Here is a 25,627-nt window from a genome sequence, read left to right as displayed (position 1 = left end):
CATATCAGGAAAATCTGGGCCTTTTTTCCCCCAAAGTATTGTGGAGGATCAAGCAAGGACTTGATCCAAGTTCTAAGAGAAGCTGATGGTTTGCATGGGATGGAGACCTCCTGAAAAGATGCTGCTGACTTTTGTAGGTGGCAGAGAGGCAACAGGTCAAACATCTGCCCACGGGTCCCACCTGGAGTGCCAAGAGCTGTGCTAGGTGCAGGCCTCTTGGTTCTCAGCTGCAATACACATCTGACGAAATCAGTCCAGCTGTGTATTTTTGTCATGCAAAGGATCAGAAAGATTCAAAATTCGGTAGGAGACACATTATAGCCTGCCAAGCTGTCTTTAGGTTAAAAATACTTACCTAGCTTTCACTGATAGTTCCTTTATAGAGCACACAGCAGGTACTTTCCCTTGCTGAACCACACGCTTTTGCCAGTCAATATGATCTTACTTTTTCATTGCATTATGAACTGCAGAACTTTATTAAAGGGCAGCATGAAAATTAGCTTTGGCAGACAGCTCTGTTTGCTGAGTCTCTACCACAAACAAACAGCAGTTGGTGCTGGGGACAACAAACTTTTGATCACAGACCTGCCAGGATCCAGAAGGCAAGTTGGACAAGGCTCCTTGGCCAAATATTTCAGTGTTCATAGGGGGACACGCACTCTTGTGACTGCTCAGCAAGGGGAAAGCTATTTTTACTTCAAGGTAATTGCTTGCCAATTAACTGGAGGTCATTAACATGTTTGTACACCCCTAAACACTTGTTCTGGGACTTAAATGGGCTCGGTGCAGGGTTCACCTTGACCAACACCTTCAAGCTGTAACATGCAGGAGCACTCCTGGGAGTGTGCAGGATGTTATCTGTCATGCCTTACCTATTACTCTCAGAAACCCAAGGATTTTGCCCAGGATAGCGTTCACTCCTAGAAATTTGAACCCTGCCTGGAATGGAGAGGTAATTTGCAGGAGGAAGGCAGGCTGCTGGCAGGGAGCAGGGCAAACCTCTGCAAACAGCTGTCACGGGACTCAATCAACAGCCACCAGGTTAGCCCGAGGTGACACAGCTCGAGCATTAATGAGCTCACAGAGGGTGAGCTATGTGGACGGGATGCTTTTAAACCAAGTAGCTGCTTGGATAAATAATTAATTGTGAAAATGTACCAAAATCTTCTTTCTAAACAACCACTGTTTAAGGCAGTATGTTGTTAGTTGTTATTGTTATTTCATTCTTGCACAGGACGGCAGCAATTCACAGCCCACCCAGGGATCACAGCATCTTCCCTCTCCACGCTCTTCCCGCGAGCGCACCTTGTGCCTTGCAGGATCCACATTGAAGCAGACATCTGTGTCCAGGGCACAGCGTCAGCCAGACAGGAAAGCTGCAGGGACAGAAAGGAGCTGCAGCCTCCTCTCCGCCAGTTCAGCTGGGGGAAAGGGAAAAAAAAGGGAAGAAAGGCAGGTGGGGTGAGCCAAAAGGCTGCGGGCCAGAGAGGCTGCACACAAGCAGAGCTGAGCAGACAATTGGTGTGGCAATCCAGCACGCTCGCCCCTCCGTCCTCCCCTCGGCTGGCAGGGCTCCAGCCACAGGCACAGCTCCCCCAGGGCCAGACTCTGTGCAGCGCTCTGGGTGCACGCACTCGAGTGCCCACGGCGAGGGCACATGCCTAAGAAATCACAGGGCTCAGAGGATTTGCTCCTTGAGCTCGCTGGAAAACCTCAAACCCTCTGTGTCAGAGAGGCAGGCTCAGAGCAGAAGTCTGCGTCTGCCTCCTGCAGTTTTCTGTGCAACTCTCTCCTTCCCTTCTGTGGGCTTTCCAGGGGGATGGCAGAGCTGTGGGATAAGTCCTCCCTTTGGTAAAATATTGCCATTTTTCTGACTTTGCTGGCTTTGTTTGAGCATAGATGGAGGAAAGACTGAAGAAATCTGTTTAGAGTTTCTATACTTTGTATGAAGCGTCTCTTGAGCCATCCCTGTCCTGTTGGCACAGCCAACTGCCTTCAATCAAGCTCTCACGCTGAGCTGAATCCCTGCCTTCGGAGTAATTGGCAGAGGGATGTTTCTTTAGGAGGTGCTGGTTTCACAGGCTAGCAGCGAGATGGATCAGCTGCAACCAGCAGGAAAGACTGGGCTGAGCCTTTAAAAAATAGATTACTAGATAACAGTGAGAGAAAATAGGTCAAAGAGTAGGACAAGGGGGATGAAGTAGAGGAGCAAAGGCAGCCTAATGCAGACTTTCGGCTGGTGCTACTGCCACGGGCTGCGAGGGCCACGCCGCCGTCAGCTGTGCCAGACTCATTTCTCCAGCACGCTCTAATGCAGTGACTCTCAGCCCTTTCCACCCCGTGACCCCTTGTTGCAACATGAAAACAAGCCCTTTCAGGACTTCCCTCCTATCTGTTCACCAGGAAAAGCGGTGATTAGTGCTCACGACTCCTCCTGGGCTGTGATCTGCCCTCCTGCATGCACCAGGGCAGGGGAGCGGCCGCTGTGTCTCCCAGCCTGCAGTCCTGCAAGGATCCTTCTCTCCTCAGTGACTCAGCCAGGCTGTCATCAGGAGGGCTGTGCCCTACTGCAGCGCTGAGAAAACAGGGGTGCTGGAAACCCTCTTGCTCCTCAGCTAGATGATTGCTGAAGGGTGCACAAGAGGAGCGTGGACATCAGTCCCCAGGAAGGTTTGCTACCGGCATCTTCACATGCTGAGCTGGGCTATCCCAGAACACATCTTTGTGGGCAGGCAGCAACCATAGCAGCAGCCCCCAAAAAAACCTCCTACAGCTTTGGGAAGACTGAGCCTCTTTAGAAAGACTGTAGCCCCTCAAGTGCCCCTTTGGATTGGCAAAAACCCTGCTGGTCATCCCGTGGCCTCCAGGGCTGAGGAGTGGCACTGCCAGCCCTCTGTGCCCTCAGCATGAGGGCAAACAAACTGGGCATCACTGCTCTCCAGCAGGCAGCCCCTATCCTTTCCGGCATGAGAAGGAACAGTTCACTCCCCTTTTCTGGGCCAGCACCTTGAATAAATACTTCAGCGCTGGGTAGAAAGAGATCTATTTACTGAGAACTATTCTGTATGTCTGAAATGCAAATAAACCCATCCATTCCCTTCCCAGTGTGCTGCCCATGTAAGCAGAGAGGGATCAGTCCAAATGACCTTTCAAAAGCTATTATTTTTTTTGTCTAGGGACAGAGTCTGGTCCTAAAAGTCCAGCGTTATGTAGCTCCTATAGGCACCTTAAAAAGGGATTTTCAAGATTTAAGCTATCGTGTGCTTTAGATGACACAGGGCAATAACCACTTTGTGATTTAATCACAGACAATAATAATTTGGTTCAGTGCATGATTCAGCTAATCCACAATTTGATAAACGTTCATCCTAAACTACAAACCCAAATAGCTTTCTGCAAATCCTGTTTGACACTTTAATGTTAAGACTGTATTTGATAAGCAATCTGTGCTGTACAAGAATATAGGGAGGGAAATTAGGAATTGTTATGCATCTATATGCATCCAGAACAGTAATTCAAAGAAAATAAAAATAAACCTTGGCAATTACAGATAAATCTTTATGCAACAAGAGAACTAATAGGTTTGCCTGGGTCTGCACTGGATTGATACGTGCTACAGCTCCCACAGCTCACAGAAAAACAGAAAAACCTGTTACCCCCTGAAAGAAGGTTGAAACCACAACACAGACCCACAGTCTGCTTTAGCAGTGTCATTGATACATTTACTTTCATTTTAACTTGGCTGAATGTTTTCGAGGGCTGCAACAGAATCTATCACCGTAATTCTGAGTAATTGCAAGTTCTTCAAGACTGATATCCAGGCCAGGCAGTTATAAATGTCTCAGTGTTTCTGTATCAGCATTCCCACTTATGATACACCCGCAAAAATTATGGTGAGGAATGATAATAAACCCCAAATTGCAAAGAATTTTCTCTGACGCTCTGTGGGGCAGTTTAGACACTCAAATTGAAGCTCTGTAAAGGACAAGCACTACAATATTTCTGCTTATCAAACACACCTAAGGGACTTTGCATTTACCTCCAAAAGATGGAAATAATAACGAGAGTAATTTTTTCCATAAGTTTGAATGTGCTCTCACACTGCAGTTGTGGGCAAGCCACGTGCCAGCAGCAGGTCTGTGAGTCACAGCGTGTCCCTGGAGAGGAAAAGGCCACCCTGACCCCGGCTGCAGCAGCACAAGGGGAGAGATCCCACTCCAGCAGCTCTGCCCTGGAAGGTGGCAAGCAGAAACCAAACTAAGCAGCTTTGTGTCTGAGATGGGCCATTCCAGCCACTGTCCAGGTGAGACCCAGGGATCTGCAGGTGTGCAGGGTCCTCAGGGGACTCGTGGGAGAGCCAGGGCACAGCTCCTGTGTGCTTGGAGAGCCTCAGCTGGTGTCCCACCCCTTGCACTGCTCTCCTTGAAGACACCTTTGGCTCCTGGTGTCGTCCCTTCCCCACAGCACATTTCTGAGCTGTTGCTTTCTTCTGCTGTACCAGTTGCTCTCTGCCTCCTTATCTTTCTCATAATCTTGATAATTAATATTGTCCTGTGCAAATATTCAAGAATCCCAACACTACCATCAAAAGCTAGGATTTGGTCCATAATATTGGTGCCCTTAAAATAGATACAATTATAAATTTGTGTAAAACATGAGTTTATTTTTCCACATTCCTATGTTTTCATGTTGTTAGTGGTTACGAGACATACTTTAGGAAAAACACTTCAGATCATTCATTTAAAATAATTAAATTATTTCTGATATAATCCCTGGATCTTGTGCATAACGAAACATCTGGTACAGAGGTTAGAAAATAAATGTTCTTGGCTTTTTTTTCCCCTTCTTTTGTTAAACAGATGTTGTTGATACAAAACACAGAGCTGTAAATCATAGCCTGCATGTGGACACAGACTGTCACTACTGAGCAGGAATTTACTGTGGCTAGATAGAGGTTTGAAACAGCAATGAATCACTGGCTTACTAACTTTGTTCACGTGGGTATGGTTTCAATATTCTGACATTAGGCGCACATGTCCTCAAAGAAAGGACCTTGTAATGGCAGAAGCCTGGGAGGCTCTGCTTCAGTCCCAGCTGTCTCGGTGTGGGAAGCTCAGCACAGTGCCAGGGCAGCCTGTGTGCAGGGAAGGTGGCAGGTCTGTCCGTGCCCTCCCGGCTGGCTGTGCCTGGGGTGCTGCTGTGGAACCCCACAGGCTCATCCTGTGGCAGGTCTGTCCGTGCCCTCCCGGCTGGCTGTGCCCGGGGTGCTGCTCAGGCTCAGCTCCCCCAGCGCCACCGGGGCACTGCTGGCACAGCAGAGGGGCCGAGCTGCCCATGCAGCCCCAGCTCTGCCACCAAAATGCCTCCAACTCAGACCTGTTCCTGCCTCCTCTGCTTCCCCTGCTGCTCCCCACAGCATTTCAGCGAGTTCATGCTTGCTTTGTGGGCCAGCACCCCACAGCGACATCGCTGCTTCCCGTTGGCTTTGTTTGGAGTGACCAGAATTCCGATGCCTCTCTGGCCCCTTGCCCTCCCACTCCCACACTGCTTGCACCAGCAAGCTGGAGCCCCCCTTCTCCCATTCCTCTGTTAATATTGATTTTCCTTCACAAAACACGCCAGCAGCACATCCAGACACTGAACTCCAGACAAAAGCCACTGGCATGAATCCCACTGCAATGTAAACGTCCCCTGCAGTACCAGACCACAGATGATGTCTCCTCCTCAGACACACATCTACCAACCAGCTGCTGAGGACACCACACCACAAATTTGGACCTGCTTTTTGTCAATGTGCCTGCTGGTTTCATCCAATGGATCAGGGTCTAACTCCATGGTAAACTCCAAGCCACAACCTCTGCTTCCTACCTTTTGAAGTACAGGATTCAGGAGCATATTTGTTGAAATTTATGTTTTGGGGTTTTTTGCACATTTAGCTGTAATTCTCTGTCACCTTGTATTTTGCAAGTACTGTCCATTTCCTGGCTTTAGCTTCAATTTGGTGTAACAGAATCTTTGGGAAATACAAAGACTCAGCTGGAGACTCATTTTTCAGAGGCTCAGGACTTGACCTTGTTCTCAGCTTTACACAGGCAGGGCTCTGCTGATGGCAGTGCAATTGTTCTGGTTTAGGATGCTGCCAGAGCAGAGGCATTTTGAGTCCTGATCTGAATGTTCCTGCTTCAGGCCCATTTTCACTCTGATGCATTTTGCACATGGGGCAGTATGAAAGGACAACTGAAAGAATAACACTTTCTTTGAAAATTAATAAGAATTATTGACTATCACCACACAGAACAGATTTTTAAGCAATGATACAATCATGCACACACCTTACACATGCACAAAATCATGGAATCCTTAAGGTTGGAAGAGACCTGGAAGATCATAAATGCATACACTTGAGTACCACTCAGAGGACAGGATTAAGATCTGAGTTCCTCTATGAAGCATCTCTGGACAAAACACCCCCAAGCAATGGCCACCTTCCAGCCCTATGGGCTTGAACACTATCAACCTGCCCTCTGACCCCCTGCTCTGCTCAAATGCTTGCCTGTGGCTTCCTCTGCACAGCAAGAACAGCTCCTTGCCCATGCAGGCACGATGGCCAAGGACTGGCCCCATGGCAGGTCTGGCTGCAGCACACAAGGTGCCACCTATCCACTTGCACTTTTATTCCTTTCAGGAAATAGGTGGGAAACAGCAAAACTGGGCCCTCTACTTGTTCAGGTTTGTGTCTACTCTGGGTTGTTTTCAAGGCTGCAGGCCCAGATGAATAAAAGAAAAAACCACCATGGTACTGCATGACCCTTTATCTGCCTATACTGCATTTTCATTTAGTGCTTTTGCTAGAAAATATTATGGATCCTCTGTACAGATATGCTTTTTCTTTTTTGTTTTCTTTCAGTCCAGCGTTTTAAATGGTTTGCTGTGTTCAGTTAAACTGAATTTTCGCTTGAGAACAAGCAGATGATCAGTTTCACAGGCCTGAACTTGGGATTTTCCTTCTGCATCACCCAGCAAAATGAAAAACAGAAACAAAACATTTTAATCACATGTGTATAAAATACACAGGGTTCATTAAACATGATTTAAAGCTGCCTGTTTGTTCTGGAAGCTCTTTAGAGCTCCTACTACCCCAAACTCACAGAAGTGTAATGTGATTCCCGATCTATTGAATTTTGCAGGATGGCTGCAGTGGGTTCCATTATATATAAATTGGATGCAGCCACTTCACAATCTCCGATATATACTTTTATCTCAAAATGCCCTGTGAGGCAATTGTGCAAAGTACTTTATCAGGGACTGTTGTTGGTAATATTGCAAGAATTCATGATGTAAAAAATACATCAATGCCATTTAAATTGAACAAAATGGTTTCTATTTTTTTTTTCTTGTAGAGCATTTTTAACCATCTTCTCAACAAATTTGTTCAATAAATACTGTATGAAACAAACGTTTTGCACTTTGTCCCACAGATGCAATTTGCCAGCCTGATTGATTTCTTTCTCTACAACTAATCTGATTTCTTTAGGCTATACATCTTTGCTTTTATTAAAGATGATGCAATCTTAGCTTTTTATCATACACACATCCACCACACAAACAAGAGAGAAGATTCTGCAAAGCAGCCCTGCAACCAAATAGAAAAGCCTGACACAAATCTCATAGAGCTGATCCCAAAAGATAAATGGCACAATGAGACCAAAGTTACACAAATTCAGAAACTTATCCATTCAGAGTAATATGGGCCAGTGGATTTCTCCTTCCATGATAGATTCAGCAAACAAGTCACTTCATCATATCTGTAGCACCTTGTAAATCAAGCTCACACCAGTGTTGCACTAAATCCCCCCAAATCTGCATTGTGAGAGGTCAGAAGCAGAACTGCATTTTTTTGTAGCCTTTCCCTGGTTTGCATCTTGCAGAATCTCACTGCTATGGTTTGAGTCCCAACAACTTCAGGCCTTTTAAATGTAGTTCCTGGTAAGGCAATAAATTCATCTCTCTGCTCTTTTACTGACTGCCTTCATGTCTTTGGGGATCTCCACTGTCCTTCCCTTCCTCAGCATCTGCAGTTATCTGTCTTGGCTGTAGACAATTTTTCAGTCTCTTTCCCATTCAAGCAGCCAGAGGCTTAGTACCACCGTAATACAAAGAGCAATAATTGTTCTCAAATGTTGCAATAATATTCTCAAACAGCACTGAAGTGTTTTGTGTCTGTTGCCTCTCCCATCGAGCAAAATCAAATTAATTCAGTTGACACGTTTCAGGATCTGCTCATCACACTATTCCTCTGGGGTTCAGCTTCTTATCACTAGCAGTGATCCCAGTGAAGGTCCAGCTTTCACTGGCAAAGCCCTGTGCAGCCAGTCCCAGGAGAAGCAGGGCTCTGTCACTGCCAGGATTTTAAGTGCAACAGTAGGTGCCTATGCGGTGCTTGGAGAGCATTTCCATCACTTGGAATCACAGACTAAAGGTCTGCCCACACACAGATCCATCTCAAGCCACAGGCTTCTTTAACAAAGGGATAAAAGATGGCTTTTGCAGGCTGCCTGGCAAGTGAGCAGCTCCAGTGTCTGGCAGGTGGAGGCAGGAGCAGATTCCAGCAGGGAGCTGCAGCCCATGTCCTGCCAGCAGCGCTGCTCGGCGCGCTCCAGCTGGAACCCCTCCCTCCCTGCTCCTGGGATGTGCAAGCTGCAAGGAACACAGCCTCGGGTCCAGAGCCCTCCTCGGGTTTTTAAGGCCAGCAGCAAGCAAACAAACAGGAACCCAACTCAGCTCATTTATTTTAATTTGCAAATTGAACAAGTAGAAGTTGGAAGGAGGACAAGGAGGCCATGACTACACTGTATTGTCAAGGCAGAACCCATCCTTGTAGCAAAATCTTTGAAGCCTAAACAGACAGGTGGCCAAGTCTTGAAATTACAGAGGAAATCAAGCTAAGCTTACAAGTGAGCCGCAGTATCACAGAGGCCAAAAGACTAGGTCTGGGCAGCATCAAACTGCTGATTCTGAATCTCAGGAGGGAAAAACCCTCAAATATCAATGAATATACTTTTGAGGAGATTTATGCTCTGCTCTGTAACTTGAAATTACATCACAGCTGTGTTCACAGAAGTGATTTTAAAGGAAAGAAGGAAACGGACAGGATTGTGTTGGTGCTTTAGAAGTTAACAAGAATGTGAGGGGCTGAGCAGAGACAAGGGTTCTGTGGCATGGCCAGTCCCTCCCCGAGTCAGAGGGGGGATCATCACCATCCCCTCACTGTGCACAGCACACCTGCCTGTGCTGCAGCACCTGCCCTGGATACCAAGCTCTCTCCTGCTCCAGCTAATGACATCATTTCTAAGGAGGCAGGATCAGATCCATGGCTTCCTGTTCAAGCAGCAGCAGGATAATGAATTCTGCCTGTCTGAAAAGGATGTGTATAAACATAAACCCACTGAAACCTCAAGCTTTTGCAAGGAGGTGCCAAATGAAGCCCACCTTTCCCTTTATTTACCCAAGTCTCATGCATTACTGAGCCAAGCAGGCCAACTAAATTATTTATGGCAGGCCAAAGAGCCCATTGCTGGAAGATGCAGAACCCTTCAAGTAGAAAAGAAGATGCTCAGCTTTCTTGAAGAATAGGAGCTTTGTGCAAAGATGCAAAGTCCTCACGTGATGTTAACTTTTCATGCTTTGAGAAACACAAATGAGCAAGAAAGCAGCTAATTAGGCATGTTACTGTGATTGCTCATTTTATGAAGTGGAGAGGGAGGTGTTCAGCACTTTAATGAGATAATAGCGTAGAGGCAAAATTGTACAGAGAAGCAAAAATAGCAGTGGTCTTCCCACAGAAATGAGAATTATTTTTGAGGAACAAGAAGAGCAACAACAGAAAAATAACTCAATACCTAGAAGCAGAAAGATCAGTGCCTCAATTTATTCTGTCCATGTAAAACCTGGCTAATACTTGGGTATCTGAGGGTGGCTCTGTTTTAGTGACTGTATCACTCAATAGTGATCAACTCTGAGCTCCTCTGTGGATTTGGGGCAGGCCTTGATACAGAAGAAGGACTTTCTCTGGGACCTGGTGCACCTAATCCAAAGCCCTGGACTCCCCACAGGGCCCATGCCTACCTGGATGGACACAGAGAACTGTGTTCTCAGTCACTCTCCTATTTTGAGCACAACAGAGAAATGGGAGCTGTAAATCATCTATTTAGGTGTATTTCTTTAATTGCTTATTTTATGAAAACCCAGCTGCAGACAAAACCAACAGTGCATTTCCTAGGAAATGAGCCCTTCTCAGAGACCTCAGGTCTTATTTAGCAGCTGGCTTTTGTGCTCTTGGTGTCACTGCCATGGTAAGTAATTACTCATAACGTGACATGCATCGTATCAGCCTTTTAAAAGTAATTAAGAAAAAGTTGCATTGCTTAATGATATGCACGTACATCTCACCCTTGCAAGTTTGCCTTCGATAACATCTGCTAGTTTTTGGAGCAAAGCCAGTCTTAAAAAGTAAAATAACCCAGCCCTAACAATGGGAGCATTATTAACTTCCCAAAAGCTATAAACTCCATGCCCCACTCCAGCAGAACATTTGTGTGCATGAGTCCTGTAAGGATTTTCAAGCCTGTGAGTTGCCAGATCAGAAAGTTCATGCTGAACTGGAATTAATGATAAAGAAGAAGCCTTAAAAACACAGTTCATTTATAGTGAACCAGTTTAGGAGCAGCAGCTCACCGTCCCTGGCAGATGCAGCTGCAGCAGCTGAAGGGGTCACTCCAAACAGCTGGTGCCCTTTCTCCCTGCTGACATTATCCCACCTATCCAGAGGCAGCAGAACCAGAGCTGCGTCCTCTCCTCAACCAGTGCAGCTCAGACTGGCGTCACTTCAGTGGCCATCAATTTTCACATCAGTACTCTGGGCTGTGAACTGCAGCAGCTCAGGAGTGAACAAACACGTCCCTGGTCCTCCCCCCTCTGCTCTTGCTGCAGCAGAAGGGTCTGGTGGACATCTGGGGGAGGAAACTCCTGGAATTGTCTGGGATGAATCACCAAAGTGCATGTGAGAAGCACACAGACTGAGAGATCCCAAGTGCCCCTTCTGCAGCATTCATGCTACCTTGGGTTGACATTTCTCTGCTTTAGGTCATTCTCTCTACCCATACAGTGTTTCATGATCCTTGGATGTAATAAGAATATCTACAGAACTAGCAGAGAAAACTTTTACCTCCAAAATTCAAAAGAGTGATGGATAACACAATAGAAGAATTTTGGATGTCAGAACTTTTTTTTTCCTTCTGCAAAGAAGCTTTATTTTAAGAGCAGAGGTCAACAGCCCTCTTAGTACATATAATTTTATTACATTCTTTGACAAAAATCGACAGCAGTAAAGAACAGCTTGTTCCACAAACCCCCGTGCTGTCAGCATGCCTTCCCCTTTCTGTACAGTGCTTTTTCACTGTCTCCACCTCTCCTGCCTGAATTTCCCTTGGAGTTGCCTCCCCTAGAAGCTCCACGTGGCCTGCTGGGGGATGGCCACCGACTCTGTCAGACACCAGGGGAGCACACCAGGGCCTGGCATCGGTGAAATGCCTTTTGCTCACTGAGTAACCCTGGAGCAACCTCCCCCAAGGTGTGAGGGGCCGGGCAGGCAGCCTCCTGACCCACAGCTGTTGGGCTCTGTAGGTGCCCTTGGCTCACACCTTGGCTGTTTTGACACTCGGCTACGTCTGCTGGCGTTGGGTAAGAAGAAAAAAATCCGCTTTGCAAGGTGTGCCAGGGGCTGCACGCCAGCAGCTCTGGCTCCAGGAGGGAGCCTGTCCCCTCTCCCTGCTCCTGTACCGGGGGTCACAGCCTCATGGAGCAGCTCTGGCCACGACCTGACCCCTGGGAGCAGGCAGGAGCTGCCATGGCTCACATCACACCTCCCCTCCCGAGGCGGGAACACGGCAAAGGCAGAGCTAAAAGAGAGGAGGGTGCCCAGGGAAAAGGGCTGGCGCTGCCCAGCACACAGCATGGGCAGAGTGACAACTATTGTGAGGCTTCTCAATGGCTCATTTGGCATTATTCCCAGCAATGCTTTTCAATCTAACACCCACTTCTGGGTATCTAATAGAAAAAGAAGGCTGGAGAAATAGAAAAACCATGAGGCTGGAGATAGGAAGAACAGAAACAACAACACCAGCTCAAAGAAGCACTACATTCAGCTGAATTTTCAAAACTTCAGTATTTAAAAACACCAAACAAAACAATCAGAATGTTTCAAAAGGGGAATGCATTTTTCCTCGTGACGTGCCTAAATACTTATTTTATTCAACAATTTAAAAGAAAAATAATAATGGAAAAAAGCTGACACCTTCAAAATATTTAAAATAAAACAGTTAAAATATTTTGTCACATGGCCAATGCCAGGTCATTGCTGTGTGCCATAAGTGCTTTTAAAAGAACTGAATCAGAAGACAATTGTTCAGAATTTCAGGCTGGTGTTGCTCAACCAATCTGTACTGCTTCCTCCCTGCCACATTGATGGGAATAAAAGGTTCATGGTCCCAATGATCATAATGGAGAAAAGAGCCTGTAATTTCCCAGCAAAGATTGCCTTGCTTTAGAGAGACGTCCAATTCACCGCAGTATCCTTTACTCTTAGGAGCATAGGCTGGTTTTAGAGCATTTTTCAGCTGACTGAGGAGTTACATAATTGCACAATTACATCCAATTACATAACTAGGGTAAATAAGTAATAATATAATTAGGTGCTGTAATTATGTAGTTATGACAGGTAGCACTAATGCTGATAAAAGCCATTACGAAACTTGCTAAGAACTGTGGACAGAGCACGTGAGAATGGAAGTTCCAGGGCTTCATTTGCTGAAGTCTTTCATTCTTTCAGAGGGAAAAATAACTAATTTAATTGCTAAGCCAATAGCCTTTTATTTTTGCAAATGAATGGAGGTACAAATCATAGGCTAATTCATATCTCTGTTGAGCTACAAAAACTTCAGTAACTAATCATGTCCTTTTTTTTTTAACCTCCATATATCTATTTACAGCTACCAAGGCTCGGGTGAAATATGTGTGTACAAATTACACCTCTGAAAAGAGAAGTATAAAAGTTTGGACATTAACCTTCATTGTTCCAGTTATCACATTAAACTGTCTCCTCTGACAAATGGACACAAGGAACATTCAAAGATTGCTGTATCAATGTAATACAAGTTATGTGCATCTCTGGCTTTGCTAGGGATGCTGTTTCTGGTCAAATGGGTCAGATAAACAGGGTTTTTCTACAGGAATGAAAATTCAATAGGGGAATCACTCATGCAGGTTTTCAGTGCAAACACAAGGCATCCAGCCAGCTTTTCAAAGTTTCTGTCTCTTCAGATATTGTATAATACCTGTCTGACTTCATAAAAGAGGCCTGGAGAGCAAACAGATAATAAAACCTACTGCCCTGCTTTAATATTCATTAATATTTTACCCAAAAGCTGATAAAAGATAGTGTGCAAGAAGAAAGGGCAGCACTGGAAGAGCTGAAGTACTTTATTCCCACCAACATCTCCATGAAGCTCGAGGTGTATAAACTGTGTTTTGCTTTAGAATACATTTTATGCTTCATGCTTTTTTCTAAAAAGAAAAATCCCAGAAAAATTAATACCTTACTTTATGAAGGCTGCATAGGTCCTGACTACTTCAATCACTGCTCAGAGCAGTATGCTAAGCACTGAAGCAAACACAGAGCTTCTGGGAAAACCAAAATCACAGGGAACACCAGGAGTTTGCAGAGACAATGTCCACACTCCAGAGCAAGAAAGCAAAAGAAGTGCTCTACCCCAAGGTCATCTGAGGCCAGAGACATGCCAGATAATGGGAATACCTTGGAGCAAACCACCCCTGGAACAGAAATACAAGTGAAATCAGAAGTCTGCAAGAATCTTGCATTTGAGTGAGGGGTGTGTACAGCATCACCCACGTGTTTCTTTCCCCTTCTTGACTGAAAAACTGGAGAGGTGATCAATGATGTGTAAATAATTCCCATCATTCTGGCATCCAGCCTTTCAAATAGCATTCCAAAACAAGGAACAGACTTCCTGGTTTTTTTATCTGTTGCGCTATCAGCAAACCTTTCCAACCAGATGCTGCACTGTTTGCTGGACCAATGATACAAAGTAGACAGTCATAGTTTCGGGCTCTGACAAGGGTGGGCAATAGAGAAAAGGACTATCAGAAATTGTAGATGCTTTTCCTGGTGCTTAGTTAATACTGATCATTATTCCAATGTTACTTTTTGCAATACTTTGTAAGACAGGGGTAGGCAAATGCAAATGATAACTGGTTTCTTACTGCAGTTGTAGGGACAGCGAGGATGATACTTGGAGCTAAACTCTACTTTCTGTTAAAGTTACTGCAGCATATTCCAAAACTTTGACCTATGTGTATTGAAGGACTTGAAGACTAGATTTGGGTATGAGTTCTCCTTAAGTGATTTGGCTGTGAAAACACAGAATTCCATTAAATTCCACAGAATCCATTAAAGCTACAGAAGCAGCCACAGAAGGTATTCCTGATCATAACAAAAACAATTACAATGAAGACAGCTCTTCCAGGAGGATGATTCACAGAGTTTTTTCAGCCATATTCTGTATAGTATGAAACATAAAATCTCATTCCACCTTGTCCTTTTCAAAGAGGTCCTGAGACTGCCCTGCTATCCCAACCACCCTTATTTATAAATATTTCCTGCAATCCCATACAAACCCAACAAGCCTTTTTCATCAATGAGCCAATTCCATTGGCAGGTCCCTTGTGAAAAGTTAATTTCAAGTCTCTTTTCTGCCAGATCCTAACCAGGATGTGCTGTCCCACCTGGGATTTGGTCACCTCTCCCAGCATCACAAGGATGGTCACACAGGCTGTCACAGAGTCTCAATCAGCTTATCTGTCCTCATGACAAAGGCCATGCTCAGGCTTAATTAGTGCATGGAATGCAGCACATCTCACGTGCCTGTGGTGTAATTCATTATTATCAGGAAGAGTTAGGGACACTCCAAACACATTTGCTAAGCAGCTCATATGTCTGACAGCTGCAAAACTGCCTCTGAGAGTTTTTCTTGTGACTCTTCTTTTGGTCCTAAGCAAAGCTTTAAATCTCTTCCTCCAGTCAAATATCATACTCCATTCTTGCAGTCAGATTATTTTCTTTAATTTCTTAGTATTCCTTGATGCATGTGACACACAGTAAATTCTCTGGCTCCAAGAGAAAGTGTCCTTTTTTTGTTCACTTAAGAAGTTCCAATTGCTTTTGCTATGCAGCACATCTTCCCTGGATTTCATACTAGGAATTTAAACTACACAAAGACACAACTACTAATCCCATACCAGACACTTGTAGTTTGTACAACCATTTATTTATCTTTTTTCTCCCACTCTGCCCTTTATACTTTCATCCCACGTAAGCTTTACATTTCTTGATCCATAGGTACCTCTCCAGCATCCAAAATAACCTTTAACTGGAAAAAGAGAATTTAATAATCCCACAATCTGGATTACTGCTAACCACTTAAACTACCAGCCTTCTGCCTTGGAGGAACAGGGGCTTTGAGAAATCAGTGCAGTGCTTGGGGTCACGTGAGTTTTTGGTGCTTTTCTGTTTTAGATATTCAAAAAGGAGTTCCAGCCATTAATGCAGAAGTAAAATACATTAGTGAATTGCACATCAGAAAAGTCAAACCACTGCTGCCACAGGATGAATATACTTATTATGAATATTAATGCATCTCTTGGAATTAAACATTAATACTTAACATACATACCACAAACTTTTAAAACCCTACAAATATTGCAGGGAGAGGAAGAGGAGGAATGAACAAGTGAGACAGGCCCCAGAGTCTGGTTCCAGAAATTAAAATGTATTTCTGACATAAGCTAAAATATTTCCATGGGTAACAGGACAGCTTGCCACTATGAATAATTTCTTGTAATGCAACAGAGTATACAAGGATTTGTTTTAGGTTTTCTACCTCACCTACCAAACTGCAGAAGTGCAGATCCATCGCTGCCTATAGCATAAACACTCTGAGCTGGGCAATGAGACTGATGGTTCAAAATTGAAGGAAATAGGCTGTTCCTCTGCACCTGAGCACTGATTTCCCTCACCTGCCACAGCACCTTCCCTTGTAGTGGCAATAGCACTTACAAAAGCTCAATTTAACTGCAGCAATCAAGCATACACTCCTGTCTAAACACCACCATTTCCACTAATGTGAGTTCTTCCAGGTAAGCCCTGCATAAGCCTGCACAGAGCATGGCAGTCAGCTCTAATTTTAGCCTGCTCCCAATTAGGCATCTTGTCTAAACTAACCATTTGGGCTCTCAATAGAGTGAGAAAGGTGAGTCAGCCCAGCTATCCTGGACACCCATCTGAAGGCAGAATAAATAACCCAGCTTTCTGCACTGTCAAGGCAGAAAGGAGCTGGGATCGATTGAAACCTGGCGCCTGACCTGACAGCTGAAGTGAAAGGAGAAGAATCTTCCCCTTGGCTAAACTGGGGAGTAAAAGGCCACCCAGCACCTCAGTAATGAGGCTGGGTACTATGTCCAGCCAAAGGCTTGATGAGGGATAGCAGGGAGATAGTCTTCATAAGAAATGTGGCTGCAGAAGTGCAGAAACAGCGAAGCCTGATGCGCGTTGGTTACAGCCTCCTCCGGGATTCAGACATATGCCAGCTCTGCAACCACAGAGCCTGGCACAGCCCTGAGCACAGCATACCTGCCAGCAAGTCCACAGGAAGAAAATGCTGCATCAGAATAGCCCAGCAGGTAGGCAGAATTCCTCAAAAATGAAGCCCAAAGCCAGGCAGCCTTGATAATCCACTCCTGTCACTGAGCAGAACGAACCCTCTTCGGCAGCAGGCTGGAAACAAACTGTAATGGAACACCTCTCTGGCCCAGCATCATCACATTTCCCTCTCTGAATCCAAGTACTCTCCCTGCTCCACAAGGCAGTTTCTGTGGCTCTTCAAATCCCTGTGGCTGCTCTGTTTGGTTTTTTCACTAGCTTGTTCAGAGCAGCCATAGGAGAGAAGCACCAGCCCTGAGCACTGACCCCGCGTTTCAGTGTGCAGCAGGAGATGTTATTTTTCTGGACAGCAGCCCAGAGACACTGGACAAAGCTGGAGCAGCAGCAGATGTTATGATGCATGCTCTCCTGCCCCAGCTCTGCCTAATGAGGCAGCAGAACCCACAGAGCATGAGAGCACCGATGCCAAACTGGGGACTGAGGCCTGCACCTTCATCTTTTTCATTATGTTTAAGGCCGGGTTTTGTTGCAGACTAAGACTTGTGAAAAGATCTTTAAAAATACAGATCAATACCTCCTATTGTTCAGAGAGAGAGGAAACGAAAGATATTCTCTGCCCTAGCTGCAAGGAGCATCTCTCAGTTGCATAAAGCACTTGCCCAAATTGACTCACCACAATCATCTGTGCCACGTAGCTCTCTGGGCCAGTGTATTCAGTTGGATCTTTAACTTTGACAAGAACTATAAAGTACAAATAATGCCACATGTTGTGTTCTGCCTTTATATGCTCCTCAAACGAAACGGTCTTGTTATCAAATTTGTCTCTCTCCAGTCCTGCAAAAAGAGAAGAACATAAAGCCAAAATATAAACTTCAACATAAAAATACGCAAATCTGTTAAATATGTTAGAGAAGGGAACCTAACTTAATTTAAAGGATCATAAATTTGAAAGATCTTAATTTAAAAGCCATAACTGCCAGGCAAGAAATACCAGGCCAGAAGGCATTCCTGACAGAAGTCTTTCAATGCAGCATTTATTCTCTTTTGTGGTATTTCCTCTTAATAACAATAACAATATAATAAATATGTTACAGTTTAACAGATCCTTCTATGCTGAGGGCCATAAAGTGTTTTACAAGTGTTGGCTCTGGCTCTTTCTAGATGTATACTGGGAAGCACATAGTGTGCAGTCCAGGCCCTGATCTCCCAAAGATTTATGCACACTTTTAGCATCAAACATATAAAGAATCCCACTTAAGCTTCAGTGAGATTGTTTGTGGGCTTAAAACCTGGCAGAGAGGGTGAGTCCCTGCAGCTCTGTTGTCACACAGTCTTTACAGAGCTGTAGTCATAGGAATTATTTTTTATTTTTCCCTGCAATGGTTCAGATCTCTGAAGAATACCAGAAGTGAGGAAGGAGAGGAATCACCAATGTTTGCCCCCCTGGATTTCCTGTCCACAGACACTAAAGACAAGTAGTGCTCTGCACAGCATTCATCCCTGTCAGTATAACCACCATGGAAACAGCACCCAGCCTACAAAAAAGCAGGTGTCTGTGAAGTCCCCCAGGGAGTGAAGGTCTGTCCCACTTCGTGAGTGCACTTCAAAATAAGTGTGGGGATGATTTCCACCAAACTCTTTGGTTCCCTGCTTCATATCACCTTCTGAAATGGGCAGCTCTTGCTGATGCTCCCCCTCTGGAATGCCCTGTGCTGTGAAACAGAAGCTGCACTTTCATCTGCAGCAAGCCCTGAGAAACAGAGTCAGCAGCTGCCCCATCTCCATTAGTGGTGATGCTGCAAGCGTGAGACACAGCTCTTCTGCCTTGGAGTCTGGGTGGAGACTGTGAAGCCACCTCTCAGCAAAGCTGGCTTTTGATTCACAAACCAAATCTGTCTCCCACTGAGAGGGAATAAATTTGGAATCAGCCTCTGGAATTTTTACACTTTCCTTGTAAAAGATAACCACACCTGGGGTCCAAGTTTATTTATTGAGGAATAGTTCATTTTCACTCCTTTCACCCTCAAATATCTCAAGAGATCAGTAACACCTACCACAGATAAAACAGGTGGTCTTTAGTATTTCCTCCTTTTTCTGCTTTTCACTCCTGAGATCAGCAAATGTATCAATGATGACTCCAAAGATCAGGTTGAGAACAATGATGATGACAATAAAATAAAACAGAAGATCATAAACAACTCGTGCAGCAAACAAGGGCTCCTGCAATAGCAAGGTTGCAATAAGGTATAAAAATAGCACAAATCTAAAATATTAAACAACATTTTCACATTAGCTCAAGCAAAGCTACAGTTCTTTCTTTTCATATGCCAAATTCTGCTAGCCTTACAGGACTAGGGAGGGACTACCCAAGTCCTTTTCTTCACCATGATAGAAACCTGAAGTCACCCAATTGCTCCAATTCCCACACATTCATGGGAATAATAGCACTAATAGCACTACCCTTTGTGGAGCGCGTCAATATAATTAGCATTAAAGAGCTGCTAAGTGGCAAGGGTCAATTTCAAAGGGTCACTTTCAAAGTCTGTAAGTGCTTACAGACTCCACTGGGGATAAATTTTGGCTCCTGCAGAACCTCCCAGTCTGTGAGACAGGATATAGACTGCTAAAACCAGCACAGAGAGCTCTTCCATGCAGATCTGAGCTGTCTCTGGACTCTTGCAAGCCCTGCTGAGATCCTTTATCCTGAATTTATTTATAACATGTATGGTGTGGCTCATCAAGCAAAGTGCTGCTAGATTGCCTTTATTTGTAATGTTCTTTTGGAACCTAAATAAAAATGCATGAAACCACCCAAATATTAAGAGAAGTCCTTAAATGAACCACATTTTTGAGGAAACTTCTGGAGGAGAAAATATGCCACAACAGATTAAATTCTGGTTTGATCTTTATGCTAGTTCAATACAAGTAAACAACAGGACCTATTCCAGGGCAGGTGCCATGCTGAATATAAACTAAAATGTCCAGGTGTAACCTCCTGGGCTCAGTCCCTGCCCGTTCCTCTGGTGCCATTGCTGGGCCCTGGGGCAGAGCCTGGGCCCTGCTCGGAGCCCTCCCTGCACACAGGGACACCCAGGGCTGAGGGCCCCTCTCAGCTGGGGCTCCTCTCCAGGCTGGACAGCCCCAGCTCCCTCAGCCTTTCCCTGCCACAGATGCTCCAGGCCCTGAATCATCTCTGCAGCTCCACTGGCCCCACTCCAGGAGCTCCCTGTCCCTGCTGTGCTGAGGAGCCCAGGACTGGACACAGCACTGCAGATGTGCCTCCCAGGGCTGACTTCTTAGCAGTTCTTTGAAGGTTATGATATTCTGCATTTTTCCAGAAGTGGTAAACAACTACCTAGAAATCCTTTCTTCAAGTATCATCATCACACTAAGCCTAGCTCTTCCCATTAATATCCCATCTGGGATCTAAAAATCACATGGATTAGTCAACTGTGTGACATGAGATCAGACTAGATACAAACACTGTCTATAACCTCCAAAAATTGACTTTGGCATTCATGAGGTGCACAGGGAGTAATGCATTTCCTGAGCCAAAACACTCACATCTTTGGAAGGCTTTCTGAGCACGTCTCCCACACCACCACCATTGCGCAGGCCTTGGTTCAACACAGTCACAATGCACATGAGCAGGGTGTCACAGGTCCTTTCTATTCCATCCTCCTCTTCTTCACCTGCAAACAGGAACCACGGCATCAAACAATCACTCATCAAGCAAAGCCACAATTCTGTTTGAGAAAGCAACTGCAAGACACATCTGCCTCTCGTATTTCTCATGCAGAACCTCATTGATCATCCCCACCCATGTGCACATCCCTGCTGGTGACATACTTAGGCACATCAGGCACACTTAGCCTGAAGAGAGGTGGAGAAAATCACAAGCAGGGCTCCCATCAGAGCTGTTAATGACCCAGAGCCACCATCTCTGCTCATGGGAGCACCCCTTCTCCTTGCAGTCCTCCCACTGTTTTTCCAGTGGGCCCCTTAAAATGCAGCACAGACAAGAAGCAATATAAAAAGAGAATTAGAAGCACATTTGTAAAAGGATTGTCTTCCTGTGAAATCATTCCTCTACCTACTCATGTAGAAGCCAAGTCATGTTAGCATTTCAAACCATGAAGGAGGGGCTGGCTTTTGTTCGAGGCCGTCTGTCCGTGATCTTTCCACCAGCGCACGTGCCCAAGCACAGGTCTGACAGACATTAAATGAAAGGCTCTCCCTGGCCTCAGCCTGAAAATTTGGCTTCTGCTCTTATCTGTGCTGCAGAGCTGCTGTGTGGTTTTGGCCGAGCCACAGAGGGTACTATTGTACAGGAGATATTTGAACGTGCAGAGGAGCTGGGCTGGAACACCAAACCCCAGGGGGACTTGGTCCACCTCGGCCAGAGTCCCTCCCACCACATACTCACTGCTTCCACAGGCTCCCTTTGAAGAGCCCTGCTTGAGCTGTTCCCTGTGTGCTGCTGCCTTGGCTGAAGGGTCAGGGCTGTGACTGCCACCCCTCCTGCCTTCCTTCCCCCTCAGGGACACCCTCACTTGGGGGGAGGCAGTGATTCACACTCGCTGTGCTCCGTGCACTCATTGGAACAGAGTTTAATAAATAACAGCACCCTGCTGGGAGAGCTGACTGATACACATATTTAACAGCCCCAAACCACCACATCTGGGCCACTGAGATAGACTCTGATAAATTGAATTGACTGCAAGCACTCACATTGCAGACAACTAATTTGGATTTAAATTTAATTTTGGATTTGGGCTCCCAGACTGTGGTGCATGTATCCTGGCTGGGATGGGCAGGACAGTGCTGGTGTCTGCTGCTTTTGCCACCACTGCTTCTGCTCCACAGGCAAATTAAATGAGAAACAACTCCCTACTGAAGGAGCTTTGAGCAAAAGTAAAAGCAGACATCAGGACAGACTTCCCTGTTAAACTATATGGTCATTACAGACACTACTCCCACAAATAATCCTGGATTTAAAAATAACTGCTTAAATGTTGAAACTGAAAGGATTGAAACAAGAAACCTTTTTTATCCTGTTATACCTAGATTTTTTTTACTAGCACAGTGATGTTATTCATACCAACTAATCTTTGCTGTTGTATTCTGCTATTATTCCCTCCTTTCAAACAATACTCTATCCTTTTTTTTCTTTGCTTGAGAAAGAGACCATCCACAAAATAAATAAAAAGCCTTCAAAAAAGCCACAGCTTTTATTTGTTTTAGGCAACTACAATATTTTCTCTGTTCACAAGACCAGACTCAGGTGCTGGAAGCAGCAGATGATCAGATTCTGGTGAACAGAGAGGATAATCCTGGGCTGAGAATTGATGAGGGAATTATCTACCAGCAGCCCTAACACCCAGCTCTCCCTGTCCACTGAGATGCTAATTCAGAGCAAGCCAGGCTTCAGAGAAAAAGCTACATCACCTTGCACATCTTGCAACACAGAACATCAGCATCCCAGCCAGAAAAGCTGCCAGAAAAGCAAGCTCAGGTTGCAAGATCTTTGCCAGAGAACCAGACAGCCCAGAGTTGGCAGAAACCTCTAGTGCAGCAATGTAGGCTGTGGGGAGTGTACAGACATCATTTTTGCTGTTCTATTCCACTCCCAGATGTGGAGCTGCCTTCAAGCTGGGAGCCAGGCACCCCTACAGGCACATGCTCTGCCTCAGCTGTCTGTTCTCAATGCCCAACAGCATTCACAGTGCAGGCTCAGCCCCTCTAGGCACCAGCAATGCCCAGACTTGAAAGAAAGGAGTGGATCTGTAGAGTGCACTGTTGTTAAGGACCCAATATTAATGTTAATTTAGGTTCAGGGGGTGGTTATTTGCAAGCAGTTTCACCCTGGAAAGTGGCTTGTGAGGGTCTGGACAGCATTAGGCAGGCTGTCTTCTGATTAAATTTAATTCACAGGCAAAACAGGTTAAGGGCTGGCTGCCCCACAGTGTTAATCATGGGGCAGGGGGAGGGATAATAGGGAGATTTACTTCAAAAATCCTCATGTGATGGCCCACAGCTCCCTGGGCCACACGAGCACATCAGCTGAGACACACCTGTGCCCACGTGGATCCAGCAGAACTTGCTCAGAGCAGGACCAGGCCTGGCAGCGGCATGGCTCTTTGGAAATGTCCCATTTTACAAACAGGTATCTGTGCACCTTTCCTGCACAGATCTTTATGGGCTACAGAGGATGAGAAGGTATGTACTGCAGGATGTGAAGTTCCTATAAGTGATCAGGGACTTCACCAGGCACAGACTGAAGTGCTATGGAAATGTCTTTGGAGGGAAGAGAGGGACACTCCAAGGCAGATGAAATGAAGTATTTTCATGCTGACAGCCCAGAGCAGAGTGAGCAGCAGGCTGCAGAGAGGGGAGCACAGCACACTGCCTCCCAGGCAGCTCCCTCACCAGTGAGAGCAATGACTGGGCAAGGCTCCACCAGTGAAACCCAAGGAAGAAGCAGAGTGCCATCAGAAGAAAAGATCAGCAGTGATCTGATCTGAAAAGCAATGTAATTCCTGTCTCACTCGGGACTGAGATGCCACTGAGAACATTTTCTCTCTCCCACACACAGCTGTGGACTTCTCTGGTGCTGCAAAGTGAAACTCCCCAAATCTCACAGAATCATAGCACCATTAAAGCTGGAAGAGACCTCTGAGACAGAATGCAACCACTCACCCAACCATGCCATGTCCTCCACTAAACCACATCCCAAGTTCCCCATCCCCACAGCTTTTGAACACTCCCAGGGATGGTGAACTCATGCTTTTGCATTCCACCACACTCACACTTTTGCCAGAGAGGAAATCTGTCCCAAGAAAAGACAGAAAGTAGAACTATTCTTTTGACCAGTTGGCTAAGGTGAGCAAAACTGCTCTTGCTGAATGTTGGTGGAATTTAATGGAACGGGATAAATAAAATCTCTTCAAGATTAAGTAAGAGTGCACTTAGATGTTTTGTCAGCCCTCTTTCATTATGGTTTGATTTTAAAGGAGCAGTACCCAAACAATGAGAAATGTGAGATTTCTATCATTTAAAGAGCTTGGCAAAAGCCATACTGCATCTTTTTGACTGATTGATTACTCTTTGAATGCAGCAGCTTTGCCAATAGCTCTTAGACTGTTTTCTCTATCTAGCCAGACAGCTTCCCATGTTGTTTATGAGGCCTGTTTACACACCAGCTGGGGAGAAAAAGCCTGCTTTTATAGCCCTCTCCCTGAAGGCTTTGATCCTAAAAACTCAAAAATTAGTGGGTGAATAAAGCTTATGAAACAACATTATACTGGCACACAGTAAGGGACAGTTTATGTCCTCACTTTCAGCCCCCAGCAGCCACAGGCAACTGTGGCAGTAAATACTTGGAGCCTGCAGACCATCCACTGTGCACACACCTCCACTGCAAAGGCCACAACACATCAAAACAAAGACCTGCCCTGAAACACCAGCCACTCAACTAGGCTGTGCCCCATGGAAAGAGGGGGAAAGACAGACAGACATGTGGGCCTGGAGCAGGGTTCTCAGGTCTTCTGGCTACATTACACCCTTGGCCCAGATGCATATAGAAAAAATACACAGAAGCTTGCTGACAGATATGCTATGCCATGAAAATGAATTTCTGTGGCCCCAACTGGGCCTACCAGTGCTCAGTGCGTGCAGGTGAGGATGCTGCAGACAAGCAGGGAGCTGCTTCTCTCTGCTAAGTCACTTGGCAAGAAGCAACCTGCACATTCAAGCATAATGATTCAGCAAGCTCTTTTAATAATAAAATTAATGTCAGTGCATTTGGAAATCAGGTGTGGGAAGCACTCCCATTAACAGCAAAGCTGCCAGCTAAGCTCCCAGCCTTGCAGAAGTTGAGCACTTCTGACTCACAAGAGTCACTGTCACTTCTCACATCAGCAGAAGTCCCTGCAACAGCAGCACACAGATCAGAGAATCACAGAACTACAGGTCTCTTGGAAGAGACCTCAAAGATCATCTCATTCCAACCCTCTGCCATGGTTAGGGGCATCTTCCACTATCCTAGGATGCTCCAAGCCCCTTCCAACCTGGCCTTGAACATTTCTAGGGATCCCTCAGCTCTAAGTGATCATTGGTCTGAGGGAAGTTCCGTACTGACCTGGGTTAAGAGCTGGGATGCTCGTGGAACAGTTCTCCTTTGCACAGGCTCCCATCATTGATGTCAGGGTTGTAGTGGGAACTTCACCAATACCTGTGGAAAAAGCAGGATGTTGACAAAAAGACAGGCACGACATTGATGTTAAGTTTTAAATCATTATTTCCTAGGAGCGAAGCACAGGGTCGGAGAGTTAAGAAGGAAAAACAGAACAAATTACACCAGCAGTTCCTCCCTCCTTGAAAGATTCTGCCTCAACAGCTCAAAGCAATCACAATGAACAAAACCACAGTTTTATATTTACTGTATATCACAGCTATTCCCATTTCATCTCCTGAAATTAATGAATCTACATCAAATGCGGCTGCTTCTGGTGAGCACAAAATATATTCAAAGCAAGAAACAACTGTCAGATATGAAAATAATGTCAGTTTTAAAAACCATTAGATAAATTATTCACAAAAGCTGACAAGAAGGACACCAAGCTGACATTCAGTTATCCTGAATGTAGAATATTTAAGGGTTTTCAAGGATTATAACACAGTTTGGTACTCATTTGTAAATATGTATGGGTTTGTGTAAAACACTAATTTAACATTCCCAAAGTGGTAAATGTGTACATCAGCTTGATTTTATCAAACCAATTTTCTCTTGTGCACCTTCAACAATTTTCTGCATTTCAAATTAGAGATACAAAA

At 45.3% G+C, this 25,627-nt stretch overlaps 1 protein-coding gene across 1 annotated transcript in view; it reads right to left on the bottom strand.

Moving 5' to 3' along the window:
• ITPR2 (inositol 1,4,5-trisphosphate receptor type 2) overlaps positions 1-25,627 on the bottom strand; it is a 243,595-nt gene that overhangs the window by 7,237 nt on the left and 210,731 nt on the right. Inside the window, exons 52-55 of the mRNA XM_059473401.1 lie at positions 24,933-25,025; positions 20,357-20,484; positions 18,847-19,012; positions 17,466-17,626 (exon numbers count right to left, since the gene is read on the bottom strand). Coding sequence (XP_059329384.1) covers positions 17,466-17,626; positions 18,847-19,012; positions 20,357-20,484; positions 24,933-25,025 — 548 coding nt within the window. The remainder of the gene's footprint in view (positions 1-17,465; positions 17,627-18,846; positions 19,013-20,356; positions 20,485-24,932; positions 25,026-25,627) is intronic.

The sequence above is a fragment of the Ammospiza nelsoni genome, chromosome 5 (assembly GCF_027579445.1).
Source record: "Ammospiza nelsoni isolate bAmmNel1 chromosome 5, bAmmNel1.pri, whole genome shotgun sequence".
NCBI classification, from domain to species: Eukaryota; Metazoa; Chordata; class Aves; order Passeriformes; family Passerellidae; genus Ammospiza; species Ammospiza nelsoni.
The sequence above is the reverse complement of the archived record's forward strand: the minus strand, read 5'-3'. Positions and strand labels throughout refer to the sequence as shown.